Source organism: Vollenhovia emeryi, unplaced genomic scaffold (genome assembly GCF_000949405.1).
Source record: "Vollenhovia emeryi isolate VEMERY1.0 unplaced genomic scaffold, V.emery_V1.0 DF939190.1, whole genome shotgun sequence".
Classification (NCBI taxonomy): Eukaryota; Metazoa; Arthropoda; class Insecta; order Hymenoptera; family Formicidae; genus Vollenhovia; species Vollenhovia emeryi.
This window is the reverse complement of record NW_011967176.1, coordinates 631,423-649,074: the sequence shown is the minus strand read 5'-3', so window position 1 is coordinate 649,074 and position 17,652 is coordinate 631,423. Positions and strand designations below refer to the sequence as shown.

The following is a 17,652-nucleotide window of genomic DNA, read 5'->3' as shown; positions in this document are numbered from 1 at the left end:
GTCTTTTTTTTTCCCAGAGTATATAATATTTATTTGAGACGATTGTGTCGACAGTCGCTAATATATGTATAATAACTGGCAAAACAAAATAAGAACTCGTGCATTGTTGGTCATCGGCGACCGCCATGGCGGTGAATGCAAGGCACACGAGCGCAAGAAACCACCGCGGCACCGTCGTTACGCAATCCATTGTCTATCTTTATCGGGGACAGTTAGCGACAGATGTGATAGAGCGAACAGCGTAGTCTGACAACTTGTTGCTAACGAAACGCGCTTAACGAGACAGCAAGAACAATCGATCGGTTGTCGAGATTTCTCACGGAAACCAAACGCGGTGAGATTTTCCCGTCAAGGTTCTTTGATAAACCACCCACCGGAAACTGGACAATTACGCTCCACTACACGCCATATTTTCCCCCGAGTATTTGTGCGATTAAAAACGCACTCGATGAATATGCGTTGCGCGTGCAGACTCGCATTGAAGTCGCTGAGGTCGAATGCGCGTGTGTGTGTGTGTGCGCGCGCGCGCATTTCAGCGAATCGGAGTACAGCGCGATTCGATTAATAGAATCGCCCCGATATCATACGTGAAGATATCGATCTGTTGTAACAATCTGCGGTGGCTATCTCTCGATTAAAACTCTGCTATCAACCGCACAAGTGTCGATATCGGTTTTAAAAGACCCGTACGTGTCTCTGGTACGCGATCAAAAGGATTTACGACGACATAAATATATCGTCCGTGAGCTCTATACGAGATAGTGCAATCGAACGCGATTATTGTAATTTACTCGCGTGGACACGACAATAGCCGATATCGCGGTCGCTTTTTCCAAGCTATCCGGCGTTTGCGAGCTTACGGAAACATACGTCGATTTTCTTCTTCTCACGAATGCGCGGATATTTCCGATTGTTGTTGACACTCTTAATACTTAACAAGCCACACGAGCGGAAAGTCAGAAAGGGCGGCTTTGGAGCATGTCTACGTCGCTGATATGCCTCGAGAACGATCGATCGCAGCTCTCTCTCTCTCTCTCTCTCTACCCTCGACCTGGAGGGTCTTTGCCACTTCGGCCAATGTCACGGCAGGGTGAAAATCCGCTCACGCTTTTTGCCAAAATGACGGAAAGAGCGAATATATCATGCGATAATACCGGTATTATCAGATTTCTCATGTCGCGCCGTTTGTCAGTCAACACAGTAGGTATACAACTAAAAGATACAGATAATTCGTTTAGCCATCTAAGAAATTGTCTGCAAGTAAACCATTTGTTGTAAAAATTTCCAAAAAATGAATACATAACACTTATTCATACGTGTATCATAAATAAAAAAGCATATTATATACTGAAATGGTCCTATCATTCGACTGCGTGTCTTCAATATCTTATTAATTCCCACGTATTTTTCTAATTCGGCTTGCAAATTGTTTGCTTGTTTTTTTTACCTCATAAGCAATTTAGTTTTCAACGTGTGATTTTTTTCACAGTATTAAAGAGTCGCTCTAAATAAAACGTATCTATGAAAAATGATGGAGCTCGTCGCTGTGCGGTCCCGATTCGTACCGGTGTACTCCTGTCTCGCGATCGCGATCTCCGCGTGCCGATTGACGAACGTACATTTACGTTCTACTCGGTGGCCGCGAAAAGTGGGGAGATCGACGAAACCCCCCCTCGTTCTTCGTCTTGACTCCGGAATCGATGCACTCACCTTTCTCCAATGAGCGGCAGGTAACCACGAGTGCAGCTAACGGTAAATTAAATCGCATTAAAATACGCGGAGGAGCGGGTGGTGGGAGCTTTTAACCGGCGGGGCACGGGGCACTCCCGCCCCTAATTACGCCACTGTCGACCGCGAAATCTCATTAAACCACCCGGCTGATGGTTTCTCGAGAAGAAACCACCGGCGAGCTTTTCGGGCCTTAAGCCACCGCATCATTCTCTCTCTTTTTTTTTTCTTATCATAATAATTGTTGCGCAGCCTTAAGAAGGCAGAGCCTTTTAATATGCGCAGCGCCCGAAATTATTGTGTTAAAGTCACCGGAGTGTTGACACGATGGTATTAAACGGACTCGGAAATTTTGCAAAAGCTATATTAATCGTCCAATGAAGCGGACACGCGGAGACCTTGTACCGGCGAAGTAATTAAATTATTAAAAACTGGTCGTTCAATTCGTCTTATTCCAAAAATCTGTCTTTTATATATCTAAAAAAGACATTTTAAAATTACAGTAAATGTTATAACCACATTTTCCTTACACATTTCTCTATTATTTTTGTAAGTATATTACTCGCTTATCGTAACTTTTTGCTTTAATATGTATACTAGCTTTTGCTTTAATACTAGCTTTCTTATTCGATGTGTAATTAGTCTTTTCAATTCTAGCCAGAGACATATCATATTTTTCCGATACATTTCAATTTTGTTAAATCTGATTGCAATATAATTTTTATGCAGCCTTGAAGAAGGCAGAGCCTTTTAATTACGCGCAACGCCGGAAATTGTTGTGTTGAAGTCGTCGAATGTTGAGACGATATTATTAAACGGACTCGAAAATTCTGCAACGGCTATATTAATCGTCCGATTAAGCGGACACGCGGATATCATGTACCGGCGAAGTAATTAAATTGTTAAAAAATAGTTCAATTCGTCTCATTCAAATTTATCTTTTGTGTCTCGTAGCAATGCAGGCGCAATAAAGAATTTTGCAAAAAGGGTGTCGAGCTATTTCCGCAAGCGTTGTTCAAAGAAAAAAAAAGCGATAAAAACAGAACAAAGAACGAGGTAAAGAAAATCTCGCCGCTGCACGCTCGCCGTTGGTGTAAGCGAGCAGTTATAACTAGTTACACAACCTTTTCTCACGTACCTAAGTGCGCCGGCCGTCGCTGATACTCTAATCGCATCGGATTATTTAGAGCTAATATACGGCTTCGAGAGTCTTGCCTCACGCGGACAGGCAGCCGTTGATCTAATTAGAGTGAAAAATCGCCAATCGATCTTGGATACGCGGAGAGAGTGATTTTTTTTTCGCGACGCTGCTTTGTACGACACGATGTAATTATCGTGGCGATGATTTAGATAGCGCGCTCTAATTTATTAATCCGAGAGACTCCCGCGCTTAAGTGTTTAATAAATTAAATCTCTCGAATGTGCACGGCGTAAGTCGCAAATCTAATTACAGCGCACGACGGAGTTACGCTTCGGCACGCCGCAAAATCGTTTCCCACCTTCATTTGCATAACTAAACCTCGCGATCGATTTGCTAACGTGTAAGATGTTCGGAATGATCACTGGAATGTTTCAGTAACATCGATTGTATCCAAACGTGGCCATATCTGCCCGCCTCAAGTAAAATATGTATTTTCCGTTTCGAAAAAATGAGATTGCACTTTTCTTCTTTCGATAAAGTAACACTTGACTTACCCTCGTGAGATTCGCTCTTTTTTTTTTCCTTTCTCCCCGCTCGATTACCTTAAAAGCGTATCATTTGATAAAAGATAAAAGGCACAGGGGATGATCAAAGGGCTTCGGCTTCGATTACGAGGCAAATATGTTCGGGATTTTTAATTGTACATCGGATTTGTTCATTAAAATTTCCGAAGTTTAATTTCAGAGCGGGACGATTTTGCTCCGCCTTAATATCCACCGTACGAGCCGTATGTCGATCGATCGATCATTATCACGAGTCATAGATGAACGCACCTATTACGCAGCTCTTACGGCAGCTATAATCAAGCGCGATCGTTTTCGTTATTGGGAAGCGCACAGTCGACTGAATTACGGGCGCGAATAATCTTGCGAAAAACCTTCGTCGAGTGTAACGCATCCCGCACTTAATTGGTTTCATTTTTGCACAAAAAAAATGTATTATATGCACACGACAGATACATTCGAAAGTTAAATCTGCATCTATTTAAGTTTCCGTACTAGATGATTTCCTCTATCGACAAACATAAATAAATATCGCGAATAATCGCGAATACGAATAGCCTTTGTATTTTATATTACAATACGATCACTGAAACTGTCCGCGTAATTATATACTTAATCACGTAATTATATATTTTAATTACTGGCACAAATGTACATAAATAGAATATCTATATTTTTCGATTTATTTAATTTATATTTACAAATCGCCTTTGAAAATACTAGCCTGTTTCTTCAAATATATTTATTAAATATTGTTTATAAAATTATTAAATAATTTTATTGTTTCGTTATATTTAAAAAAATGATGCAATGTGCATACATTAATTTCTTTTCTGAAGCATTTCATGATTTTTTGCAATAATAAAACGAACCGTATTTGTGAAAAACCTTATGAAGTTAAATCTGTCGAGGCAAGAACGCTTTTTTAATATCCCTTATTTTGAATTCGCATGATATTGAACAGCGTAAGTTGGACGACAGCACCAACGCGAAACGTGATCATCAACACCGTACGTGGAAGATATTAAATCCATAATCATTACATTCTCTATACTCCGCTTTTCCGGCCACGCAAACGGTTTTTTCCCCACGTGTTTCGGGCCTGTGCCTCGAAATACATCTCGCATTTCGAAAATCTAGAGTTATTATTTTTCTTCGTACATTCAATATTATTACGCAATAATATTACTTGTGAAAAAAAAACGTATGAAGTGAAGTCTCTCGAGGCAAGAACGCTTTTTTAACATATTTTAAGTTCGCACAGTCCATGATATTGGATAGTGTACCTGGAAGTTTGACGACATCACCAACGCGAAACGTGATAATTAACACCGCACGTGGCAGATATTAAATCCATTATATTCTCTATACTCCGCTTTTCTAGCCACGCAAACGATTTTTTCCCACGTGTTTCGGGCCTGTGCTTTGAAATGCGTCTCGCATTCCGAATATCTAGGCAGTTATTATGTTTCTTTACTCAAGGCTTTCTATCGCATTGATCGTATATTCAATATTATTACACAATAATATTAACGCATCAATTATATATCATAATAACATTGCTGTTAGTATGCGACATATATCTTCGATCTCTCGACAGGACGATTATTCACACGTGATATGCAAAATTCGTAATAGCAACATCCCTCACGCCAAGTGGCTCCATTTTCAGACTGTATTAAAGGATTTCACGTATCATATTGCCCGCTCGCTCCCCTCCGCCATTTGTAATGCGAAAACTACAAAAACTGCATTCGCGGATTCCCCGCACGTTTCCGTCGGAAGAGGTTTAATTCCGACGGCGTGCGTTCCCGACGCGTTTAATCTCGCAACAATGCACTATTCGCCCGTGAGGTCGGCCTCCCCGTCCGCAGCTTCTCGGCGAAGACCGTGGCATCGATGTCGTTTGCATGAAGCGGCATTTGCATAGAGCCACGCATGACGGAGCCGCGCGATTATGAGAATGCCAACGGTGAGCGTAACGCTATCACCGCGGCGCGCTGATACCGCGCGCGCTAAGCGTTAACTTAATCGTTTCTGCAAATATCATCCTTAATCTTCCACATGGGAGTGGTCGCGCCTGGGCTAATCTCGCCACGCCGCGGTGTTCATACGCCTGGCAACTTTATAAGGTTTACCGTCGTTAAATCGAGGAACTTGACTCGCAGAAATAGCCCCGCGCAGAAACACTCGCGTCGTCGATCACGTCGATCCAAAGGGGCGATAACGAAGCGGTAATCTTGCGACTCGCAAGCGGGCGCGGCGAATTGTCAGAAACGCGAGACGAAGTCAGTTCAATCCCCGATAATTATTTCAGAGCGTCGGTCTTGAGAGGTATAGCCTTTTTCGATGGGGGAGGGGGAGGGAAGAAAAACGGCATTGACAGAATCGAAAAGTCGTCGGGCGATGACTCAATCGAACAATTATTACGACGTGCCGCGTGATTGGCGATCGTGTGTCTCCCGCGTCGGGGCACCGTGAGGTGTCGCCTTGTTTAACGTTGGCTTTCGAGACAATCGATAAGAGACCCGCCTCGCAGGAATTCTCCCGCGGAGTACGTCACGTTACCTTCCACGAATGATAAACCTGAGCGGTCTCGTAAGAGGAGAGCCCAGCGCGCCCGCAGCTACGACGAAATCGTACGTGGACAAACAGACGCGGTGAAACGTGTGCGCGTGCCTTTCTTCTCGGGTCATCGGGAATACGCGGAAAAGTCAATGCCACGGGCGCGAACGTACCACGAGAAACGTTACCGGCCCGGAGAGCGAGAAACTCTGATTAAGATTCAATTTAACCGGCGCGACTTATTAGCCTCTTAAAACCTGGTCTACGAGCTGCTCTTTGCGTCTGGAAACGTTCCATTTTGCAGTAAATACATTTGAGAAATTTGTGCGAGTTGATAAACGATACATCATACATGCCACAATCGCCGATAAGTTTTTTCAGCATTTAGATTTACTTATACAAAATGAATGTTTCTGGGCGCAAAGAGCACATTGCAGTCAGGCTTTAGAGTCTAGAAACATTCTATTTTGTGTGAGGATATCGATATGCTTAAAAGGCTTGTCAACAATTGTACGATTAAACAATGACTAAAAGTCAATCAGTGGATTATCACTGAAAGTAGCGAACAGTCACTAATTCACAATTATAAAAGCCTGTGTCTACGATGCTTGGGCCAAGTTCTAGTTCCGAGAAATGTGTAGCTAATCAACTTGCAGCTTTAATGGAACAGCTACAAGTTGGTTGACTACACATTCCTCGAAACTAGAACTTGGTCCAAGTTGTAGCATCGTGGACACAGGCCTTAAGTGTACTACTGAAAATCGCAGTGGTGCACTTATAACTGTGAATCAGTGAGCATTCTCTGTTTTTAGCGATAATCCACTGATTGACTTTTAGAGAGTACGATGTACAATTCGTCGATTTATTGGCTACAAAAAAATGTTTTTAAACGCAAATGTAGATCAGACCTAAAAGATAGGAGAGATTTTGTTTTAACTTCCCTTCTCTAACAATATAGATTGCTCTCATTTAAAAGCTTTCAGATTTAGGACGTGAACTTTGCATCGTCGGTAAACAGAATGTTTCTTGACATATGATTTACGATTAATTATTTTTCCGGCGAAAGGCGAGTTCTTTTTTCGCACAGGAAACTCATCGAAAGAACGCGCGTCCACAAACAAATTTCACATTTGTTTAGCGTTCGGCCACACGCGTTACGTTGCGTAACGTTGTTGCCGTTACACTTTAATTTCTGACCCAGCGAAAACTCGGTCTGGGACAAACCGATCGGCGCGGCGCTTCGAAACCGACGTGCTTCGGCGATACGTGAAAAATGTATGCCGCAATTGTTCCGCGGCAATTTCGCGGCCGCGAGTTCAACGGCAAGTTTCAATCGCGCGGCTATTACTTCGTCAGAACGTGATTATCGCGCGAATCGATTTCGCCCGCGCGTATCTCGGATTCTCGTGGCGGATCATTCGCGGCTCTGTAAGATAAGAAATAATACTCGGCAGCGATGATGAATGAATTGTCGACCGCGACGGAAAACTTTCGCGTCGCCCTTAAACAATTTATCGACGAGGGATTATCGATTTACGATCCACCTGTTGGAGCCCGATAAGCTACCTGAAAATTACATCTGCTTCTCATCTTTTCAACGCAATTGCAAATTTAATCGCAGATAGAAGTCTCTGGGCGAATCCTAAATGATGAAAGAGGCACTTTCGCGCGAAAGTTTTCATATGGAATTAAAATATACATATTTTCTAATTTTATCTCCCGCACCCACGTGCCCGTTCTGGAAAATTCAATGTCAGGGAGAGAAATCCGTATTATGGAAGGGCATTTTTTTTTATCACCCCCGTCTCCGGCCGATCGATTATATCGCGTGTAAGGGGACAGCATAAAGGAAGATAAACCACTCGAGCCACTTTACATGATAAAATGTCAATGTTGTCAATGTCGTTTCGCCTGCCGCGGGCAGACCTTCGCGAAACCTTCCGGTTATTATCGATCACGTCGTCTACCTCTCGTTACATATTCCCCTTTTCGTCATTCCGAGTGACATGTAGGCTGCCACGCGCATTGTTTGGTGACTCGAGTCTCGTCGCGGACATTTTCGCGGGAGAAACGCGCCAAGTGTTTTGCAACGCGAAGAACACAGTTATTCCGCCTCACCCGTGTATCGTCGATCCGTAATAATTCAAGGATTTTGGTTCCTGCGAGAAGCAAATGTAATTTTCAGCAAGTCACGCGAGATGCGACACAAGTGAAAAGTAGCAATTTCAGAACGATTTTAAACTTTCAATTCGCTCGCAGATCGTACCCCAACCACGTGGTGCTGCTAAATTTTCATCCTTTCCCTTTTCTTACCTCGCTGTATCTGGTTTTCTTTGTAACGCGAGACTCGTATTTTTCTTTCAATGAAAAGTTCCTTCTCCTTTCCCTCGATATTTTTAAACGAAATACAAATTTCACGTCGATCCTTCCTCGTTAAATTATCGAAACGCGAAAACTCTGTAGTTTTTTTTTACTTGCCTTTTCTCGCGCATAGACGCGTTTATTGTGGAGGAACTTATTCCAATTTCCAGCTACAAGATTTGTTTTTAAAACGCGAGGATACAGAAAATGAAAATATATCAAACTGAAAATAGCTTTGAGCAATTTTAAATCTCCCACTCTCTGCAGCTTTTGGAGCGAAATATTCATTCTATTGGAGTAAATATTCACCCAATGGAATATTTACTCCAATAGAGTAAACATTTCACCCCATGGCAGTTCACTCCAACCTTTAGGAAACGGTATTCCATCACTTTTCTTTTTCACAAAATTTTATACGCAACACTACAGCATTGCATCGTTCCATAATTCTCAAATCACTAACTCTGTAAAAGTTAATCACTGAATTATCGCTGAAAACGGCGAACAGTCACTGATTTGCAGTTATAAGTATACTACACAGTTGGAAAATTTGTTTTCTTGTTCAAAAAGATGCCGGTTAAAATTTTTTGTTAAATGTTTAACATTAATTTAATTTAACATATTGCTCTTGTGTGAATTGACCTCAAATGTAAATTTATTAAAATAACTAAAAAGAAATGTTAAAACAACACAATGTGTACTTATTTTTTAATCTTACACAATACATATGTTCTATATTATTAATAACAAGATTTCTCTGTTAACATTTACAGAATAAAATGTTGATTTTATTCTACATATATAACATAAGTGAGAACGATTTCAAACCGTCATTTAACCTATTACATCTAAAAAGTGTAAAAATTGCATTTAAAAAATTTATTTTGTCATTAAAAGTACGTTAATTTTACAGAAAATTTATTTTAAATTATTTTAAGATTCGCACTTATTTTGTGTTAAAATATTAACAGAGTATTAGTGTGGTCTTTTAACGTATTCATATTATGTTAAATTAACACAAAACTTTGTGTGGACCGTTTAGGACATGTGAGATCTGTTAAATTTAACACAAATTTTTCAACTGTGTACTGAAAACTGCAGTGGCATACTTCATCCTCAAAAAGGATTTCTGTTACCCAGACAAAAAATATTCTTGTCGCATTTATATTTCTCGCAATCTCATTTAGAATTAAAATAAAATCAGTAATCCAGTAGAGGAGTATACTTAAAGTCACCAGCGATGAATAAAATTGAAATAAAACCCAGGTATCAGGTCCTTATCAAGTAACCGAACTCGTGCATCGATGCTCGCAGAGCATAAATTATAGTATAGCAGACTCACAGGTCACTGTCAACGCAGGAAATCGTCAGAAAAATTATTTTAACTTAAGCGAACACGTTCGCGCGTTGAAAATCAATAATTCTTATCTCTATCGAATTAGAAAAGATTGACTTACTATATTGAGACAAGGGTAACTTATATAAATGTAAGTTTACGCATTCTTGCGTTTAGAATAAATTTTCCCTCCATCTTACAACGCACTAAGTTGATTTTATAATTTTTCATCTAGGATTAAAATATTCCTTTCTCTATAATAAATATGATTGGCGCTATGTCGATCCTGTTTTACGATACACTGAAGCGCAATAGCATTGGATCAGGAAATGTTTTCTGTGGGTGTTACAACTGTAAATCAGTGACTATTCACCATTTTCAGTGATAATCCACTGACTCTAACAATAACAGAGAAGATAAGGTTCTAAGAGAAACCTCGTTTTAAGGGGAAAAAAATTTTTGCTCGGGACGCAATCTCTCCAGATGCATCACGACGATATTAATATCGCTGGCGGGGAACCATGGAAGTCGCGAGACTGCGCGAAACTTGCTCGGGGCGAGAATCGGGTAAACGGACCAAGTTTTAATGAGAATTTCCGAAATGGCCGAAACGGGAGTGCCGTGTGAGAGTTGAGACGCGCTTTCGATGAGCTCTGATTACGCTCGCGCGTCAACGTCATTCGTCGGATATTATTTCTTCGCCGCGATCCAGGGCGGTCTCAGGACGATCTAGGCTGGTTGCCGGTCGAGCCTGCCTGCGACAGGATACCGAGGCTAATCAATTTCTGCCGCGCGGAACGTCCGCCTGTATAACGGAGCTTTAAGCGCCCGCGTGCTCCGGATTAATCGCGTGCAACTGCGGCGAAGTGGAGGCGACGTGAGGTAATTTAGCCGCGGGAAACTGATTCGGCCTATTCCCAGGCGCGATGCGTGTCGTTATAAATGTCCCTTTTCCAGAACCCCCTTGCGAAACGCGGCGCGACGTAATTTCGGAACAGCCCTGGAAAATCGTGCCCGCGCGATTGGAACCGGTTCGCTTCCGGCGAGATCGGTTCTCGTGAGTTTATCGTAAACACGGACAGAAGCGAGCCACGCTACTTTTTTTGCCGCGCGTGAGACCTTCAACATTGCCATATTCTTCTTTTATTGCTAATGCGGGGATAAATGAAACAGGAGGTGCGCGTGAACGAAATAAAATATTCATTGAATCGGTTACAACGGAAAGGACACGTGTGCCGTGTCGAAATACATATTTATATACATACGTATTTGAGAAAAACGAAAGACCGTTTAGCAATCAATACATTTTTCAGCGCACAGTTGAAAAATTTGTGTTACATTTAACAGATATCACATGTCCCAAGCGGTCCACACAAATTTTTGTGTTAATTTAACATAACATGGATATGTTAAATGATCACACTAATACTCTGTTAATATTTTAACACCAAATAAATGCGAATCTTAAAATAATTTGAAATAAATTTTCTGTAAAATATTTTTAGTGACGAAATGAATTTAGAAAAATATAATTTTTACATTTCACAGATGTAATAAGTCAAACGACTCCCACTTATTTTACATAGAATAAAATTAACATTTTATTCTGCAAATTTTAACAGATAAATCTTGTTACTAATAATATAGAACATATGTATTGCGCAAGATTAAAAAATAATTATACACTGTGATGTTTTAACATTTCCTTTCAGGCATTTTAATAATTTTACATTCGAGGTCAATTAACACAAGAGCAATATGAAAATTAACACATGAATGTGTTGAACATTTAACGCAAAAATTTTAACCGGCATTTTTTAACAAAAAGAAACACAAATTTCTTCAACTGTGTAGGTACGCAGAAAGAAAGAACATTCTTCTTTTGAAAATATGTTTAGTTTCAACGTGAAATCTTGAAACGAGATTATACTTTCTTGAATAAAGCGATTTTACATAATTCAATCAAGAAAAATATATGCTTATTACTTAAGAATAATTTTCTTGAACGAAAATAAAACGATATTGAATGGACATTTTCAAATCGAAGATTCTAATAATTAAAATGATTTTATTGTCAAAATAATTGCACGTGTTCCTGAAGCGACAATTACAGTATTTAAACAAGACTGTAACATTGTCGGAATGTAAGATTATTAAATGCTTCTAAGAAGAGTACAGACTGTTGCGTACCCACCAAACAATGAACGCGTTGAGTATGCAGGAGTTGATCTGACGCTTTTTTTCCGCGCAGGTTTCACGCCACTTCGACCCCGCAGGGTTTCTTAAGTAAGTTTTGATCGGAAAACAAAATTCTCTAAACGGATGCGCGTGATCCGCGCGGAGCGAGGATACGTTCACGGCTCGATTTCGGCCGAAACGGCACGCGTTCCTCCCTTTCTGTTCTCACCGGTTCAATTTTCGGCTGCGAGTGACCACGCCGTAAAGACTAAGGCCGAGATATGGCGCTCGGGGAAGGGGGGGGGGTGGTGGAGTGACGAAAACTCGACTCCGACAGGGAATTTCCGAAATGCCGCGTCGAAGACCCGCCTCTCCGCCGGAGACGCGCTCGAGCGCGAGTGACTCGGTCGCGAGTACGACGCGAAAGTCGAGGAGCGCGTTATAGGGCGGATTTTCGGCGTCGCGTCGACTGGCGTCGCGGGTGATTCCGACTCGACGAAACGCTACCGGCTCCGATCGGCGAGGCCGGCGGCACCGCCGCCGCCGCCGCCACCGCCGCCGCCGCCGCCACCACTTACCTGGTTCAGCGTAGTCGGGATGATGTCAGGTGTCTGCGGCAGCATCGTGGTGGGCGTTCTCGCGGGTTCCTCGAATCAGAGCGGTCTGCAGGCACGCGTGGCCGGTGACATAATCGAGATCGGCGACGGGATGAAAACACCTTGACGGTACACACTACGAGATCGATCACGAGCCGCACTCCGACAGTCCTCTCGCTCACTCTCTATCTCTCTCTCTCTATCCTTCGCCGCCCTTTCTCTCTGGCGTCCGTTGAGCTTTCGCCACTGTACCGACGCCCGTGTCCACTCGCGGCACTCGCCGAAATACGCGGCCGTTACACCGACGCGCGGAGCAACGTGCGCGTCTCGCGGCCCGCGGAAATCCCGAGGAATCCTTAGCCGTGGTTGCGTAGAAAAAGCGCTGGAGCGTCAGCGACGCACGAAACGTATCCTCGCGCCTCGAGGATGTGCGCGGGACTAACCGATCCGGGCGGTGTAGCTGCCGGGCCGAGCGCTGCCGAGTGGCGCCGAGCGCCGCCGAGCGCCGGCGGAGACGGCCGAGGCTCGGCCGTCATCCCCCGCGCGGACGCGTACGCGCCAACGGCGGGCGTTTCGGCAACGTTTTCTTCCTTTCGTCCACTTTTTTCGCACGCTTACTCGAAGCCGTTTGAAACGGGGCTCGGGCGTTTACGCGTAAAATATAATAATTTACGTCTACGCACACATGTGCGCGGGGGTAAACTATGTTTAACGCGTTTCATGACCGGCGAGTTTGGCGGAGAAACGAGCCTTATGCCCGTTTCTACCAACGCAGCGTGTCTTGAAAATCTCGGTTCGGCTTACTTCGTATCCTTTTTTCTAGTTTTGCGCAAAAGATAGGAAGGAATTTAACCGAGACTGAAGTTGATCCGCATCGGTTGAGTTTTATAAAAGTTCTTAAGGTTTGAAATTGAAATCGAAGTTTACGCGTTCATCGACCAAACTGTAAGATTCCAAATGCATTCTATAGATGTTAATCATGAAAACATTCAAAAAGATAGATATAATTTAAAAAATTTGCTATAGAAACTAATCTGTACGCGGAAAAAAAGTGTAGCTCCCGTCGCTAAAAACTGCATGTGCAATTTTGCATTCAGTTACTATTATTTAATTTGACCACAATTTTTAGCATGAAAAATTAACGGATCAGAAATATGTTTTCAATATTCCTCGCGCGTCCTATATTTTCTGGAAACCACGCGCCTCAAATCGCAACCTTCTTATCCGCGAACCGTAGAAAGGAATTCAGGACTAACGTTAAAAATATTCTAATCGCGTTTCTCGGTGTGTGATTTTGCGTACGATTGTTTCCCAACGTTATCTCGTCATCGGTACATTCTTTCAGCGTATCGTAACTCCAATCGAATAGTTTCGCGTTTTAACTTCCTTTCTTTTAAATAAGAGGCTCTCGGACGAAAGCAACGAGGAAAGGATTGAATTGTTTCCCTGAAAACTTAGGAATTTGGCTAATTTTGGCCCTGTATTGTACCGTCAAAATACGGACATAATAATTTTTTTAGAAGAGAATCCATTGAGGATTCATAACGAGTAAAAGTCAATTTCTCAGATTTGCCCTTGAGAAAATTTACTTTAAATGAAATTAAAGTTTTCAAAAGTAATCTTTAAATCTAGGAGTTTACTTAAAGAAGTTGAAAGTTTATTAAAAAAATTTTAGAGTCATTTTGTATACCTGAAGTAATTTTTAGACAGCCAAGCCTGTCGAAGTTCCCGCCAGAGGGTCGCGCGGCACTGCACTTTTTCGTAAGAAGAAAACCGCGGTATTATAAATTATATCACATACTTTTCACAATTCTCCAAGTTTTCTTAAAGTACGTTTCAAGTTCACCTGAAATAAAGGTTTAAAGTATCCGGATTCACTTTTCATTATTTTTCTAAAGTAAAATTTCAAGGTTTCCCAAGGGTGGCTCCGCGATTATACGGTACACGCAGTAACGAGCGAACAAGGCAGAAATTTCACGCGTTTCCTTTGCAAATTGACCCCATGTACGCGACGCTCTCGTATATGTATTCGCCGTGTAACGGTTGCCGCGCAGGTAGCGTAATGGTCGTATCTAAAGCTGTTTTGCAAATAACAAATTCCCCTCCCTCCGCCGCCGCTGAGGCAAAACCGTATTTCTAACTGCGTTTAATGTACGCGATATTCTTGAATTAATCCACCTCCTTGGCTCTCTCTCCACACTTTTCATTCAGCATTGTTTGCGCTGTGCTGCTCGTTTCCGAAATTCCTGGTCGGATGTTTTTGTATCAAACAACCCGGCTATTTCTGATCAACACGTGCGCGAGAATGTTTTTCAAGCGCCCACTACAAGTTTACAGTATTGCCCATGCGTCTTCATTAACGTAGTTAAAGGAAAACTGCTCCGTTTTCTTTTCGGTATATTAATAAGTCTTTCTCTTTTACAAATTTCCTGTTTAAAAATTTTCTGTATAAACATGGTGTATAATTTTATATATAACATTTTACTTATAATATATATAGGTTAAAATCATATAAAAGTGCCCTACTTAACTCTTTCTTTTTCTTTGTGCATTTACTTCAAGACAGTTTAAAAAGACAGATAGTACGCGCGCGCGCGCGCGTGTGTTTTTTATTTTTAAAACTGTCTTAAAGTAGATATACAAAGAAAGAGAAAGAGTAAAGTGGGACATTTTTTTATTTACATGGACATGTAGGAAGGAGAGTGCAAAAGACGGGGATAAGGACGGGAGCGCCAGGAAAAAGTGAAACAAAAGGACGCGGTTAAAAATAGTGGACCGGTTACGTCAACCGGTCCCTCCAAGGACCATGGCCCATTATATTATTCTCTTTTCCACGCCGTCTCCATAGAATGCCTCGAAATGCCAGAAACCGAGGCGAGAATAACGATAATGTATCTCGCGCCATCGCGCCGGGCATTTATATCCGTCGAACAGTCGGAAAAATTTATGAGGACACCGGACGATAGATCGTATTATCGCTTCTGTAAATTCTCACGCGGGATCTTGCGTGCGTTAATTTACGCATTGGATTTTAAATGCGATTTAAATACTGCAATTATACCGGCAACCATTAAGAATTAAATAGCAGGATCAATTTAAATGCTCGCGATAAAATATTTTTCGCGATGCCTGCTTGGAATACATTAAAGTAGACACCCGCTGCAAAATGATGCCATGCGTAAATTACTACGTTAAATTAATTATATTAAAAATTCAAAATTGTGTGCTTTGATGGCGATAATTTCATCCGCTTATTAAATGCATAAAAATTACTTACATATGAATTACATTGTATTACTATTAAATCGCGTTGGTCATTGTAATACGCAGTTTCAATATAAATATTGCAATGTCATGTAACAGACCAACATATCGTCGAGCGAAAATAAAAATAGTAAACGGTATGTTAAGATTAAATTATTAAAAGTAAGAAGGTAGGTTTCGGACAGGAGCGTTAAAAATTGACTAACAACAGAGCGGAATTTCCACGCGCCACACCTGTTTAAAGTAGCGACGAGTAAACTGACTACGTCACACACACACAAGGCATGAGTCACAGCGAATGAATCTCCATTAATGTCAATGCCAGATGACGTCTCCGTGAATTCCGTGATGTTCCTTATCGAAATAAGGCGACGCTTTTCACCGACGACGAAATGTACGAATTCCATGACGCAACGCAACACCGTAATATGTAAATACCGATGCCGTATTAGTCACCTCTCTCAGCCTCGTCTACGTTTCACATTTATTGGAAATTGTTGGAATTCATCGATCGGCAAAATTAGAGCTAAACGTGAATAACGCCGATTCATAAAACGTCGTCTATTGAGCCAATGTTTACGTTAAATGTATTGCGATCAGTCTTGCGGCTTTACAAATCGATGCAACGGGAATGCGCTTTCCTTTTTAGAGAGCGTCCGTTTTTATCCTCTTATCTGATAAGAATATTTGCAACTGAAAGGCAGTACACCTAATAATCTCTTAGCGATACGCCCCTTCGCAGCATCGCTATAGCTACGAGATACTTATGTGCTTATCAATCTCGGCACATTATTATACTACAATATACGCAGGTGGAGAGAGGAGAGAAATTTCATACGCACATATCCTATTCGAAGATAACTGTAACTTTAATAAGAATGTTAAATGTATGCAAATACGCCAGTAAACTATTTTTGTCGCATGACGGGGTATTAGATATTATCTCGAGCAATTTTCATACTTTGCGCTATGCATTATTCATTTGTATTTGTGTATATGTATCGTGTACAGCAATGGACAGAATGGTCGCGACACTTTTTCTTCAATGAGTTCAGGAGCCGCGCATTTACATTCACGTTTACGTTCCAAGACATTTTCCCCGAGGAAAATTTTATTCGAGAAATAGATCGAGAACGCTCAAAATAGCCATTGAGTAAAATACTCCTCGGAGAAGATTTTGAAACGTAGCCCTGAGTCTAAATGCACGTTCCTAAACCCGTTATAAAAAAACAAAACAAGTGTCGCAATCTTTCTGTCCAGCACTGCACACACACACGTAAACTTTTATTATTGGGTAATTTTTATTTTATTTCTTTCGTCTTATAGAACGATTTACCGTATTTCCGTGGAAATTTTCATTTCGAAAACCCACGGCGGGTTGCCCTTTACCGGCCTAACTCGCATGCATAAACCAATGTGGCTGAAATTAAAATCGCGGGCCACTTTCCTCGCGCAACTTTCTATGACCCACATCCCGCGTCCTGCCAACGAGATCGCCTTTATTCGCATCGTCGAATGCTCAATTTCCGGAATAATTCGCCGTCGACTTCCACAGATGAGTGACTCTAAATCAGTCTGTCATTTGCATATCCATTCGTCGCAGCGGTTGCGAATTACAGCCAACGTAGGATAAACCGTAAGATAGATTTCGCTGCTGTGCGGCGAGCAGTTTCGTTATTATTCCAACAAATGGGAAGAAATGTTTCCAAGAAAAGAAAAAACTACGCGTATTTTTCGGAAATGCTACGCGATGCGTTAGATTTTAGCGAATAATATGTTGGCTGCCGTAAATTTTTTACAAATGGCTTGTAAGAAACACGGCTGCAGTGCACCAGCAGGCTTCTGGCAATTCGGTTCAAATAAATAAACGAATAAATATTCAGAGAACGATGGCGTCGTGAGAGATCCTGAAGTGCATCC

At 41.7% G+C, this 17,652-nt stretch overlaps 1 protein-coding gene across 2 annotated transcripts in view; it reads right to left on the bottom strand.

The window, feature by feature from the left end:
- Positions 1-12,902, bottom strand: part of LOC105562352 (breast cancer anti-estrogen resistance protein 1) — an 88,187-nt gene extending 75,285 nt beyond the window's left edge. For both annotated transcript variants that reach the window (XM_012013131.1, XM_012013132.1), the window contains exon 1: positions 12,451-12,902. In XM_012013131.1, coding sequence (XP_011868521.1) covers positions 12,451-12,495 — 45 coding nt within the window. In that variant the 5' untranslated portion in view covers positions 12,496-12,902. The remainder of the gene's footprint in view (positions 1-12,450) is intronic.
- Between the last annotated feature and the right edge of the window lie 4,750 nt (positions 12,903-17,652).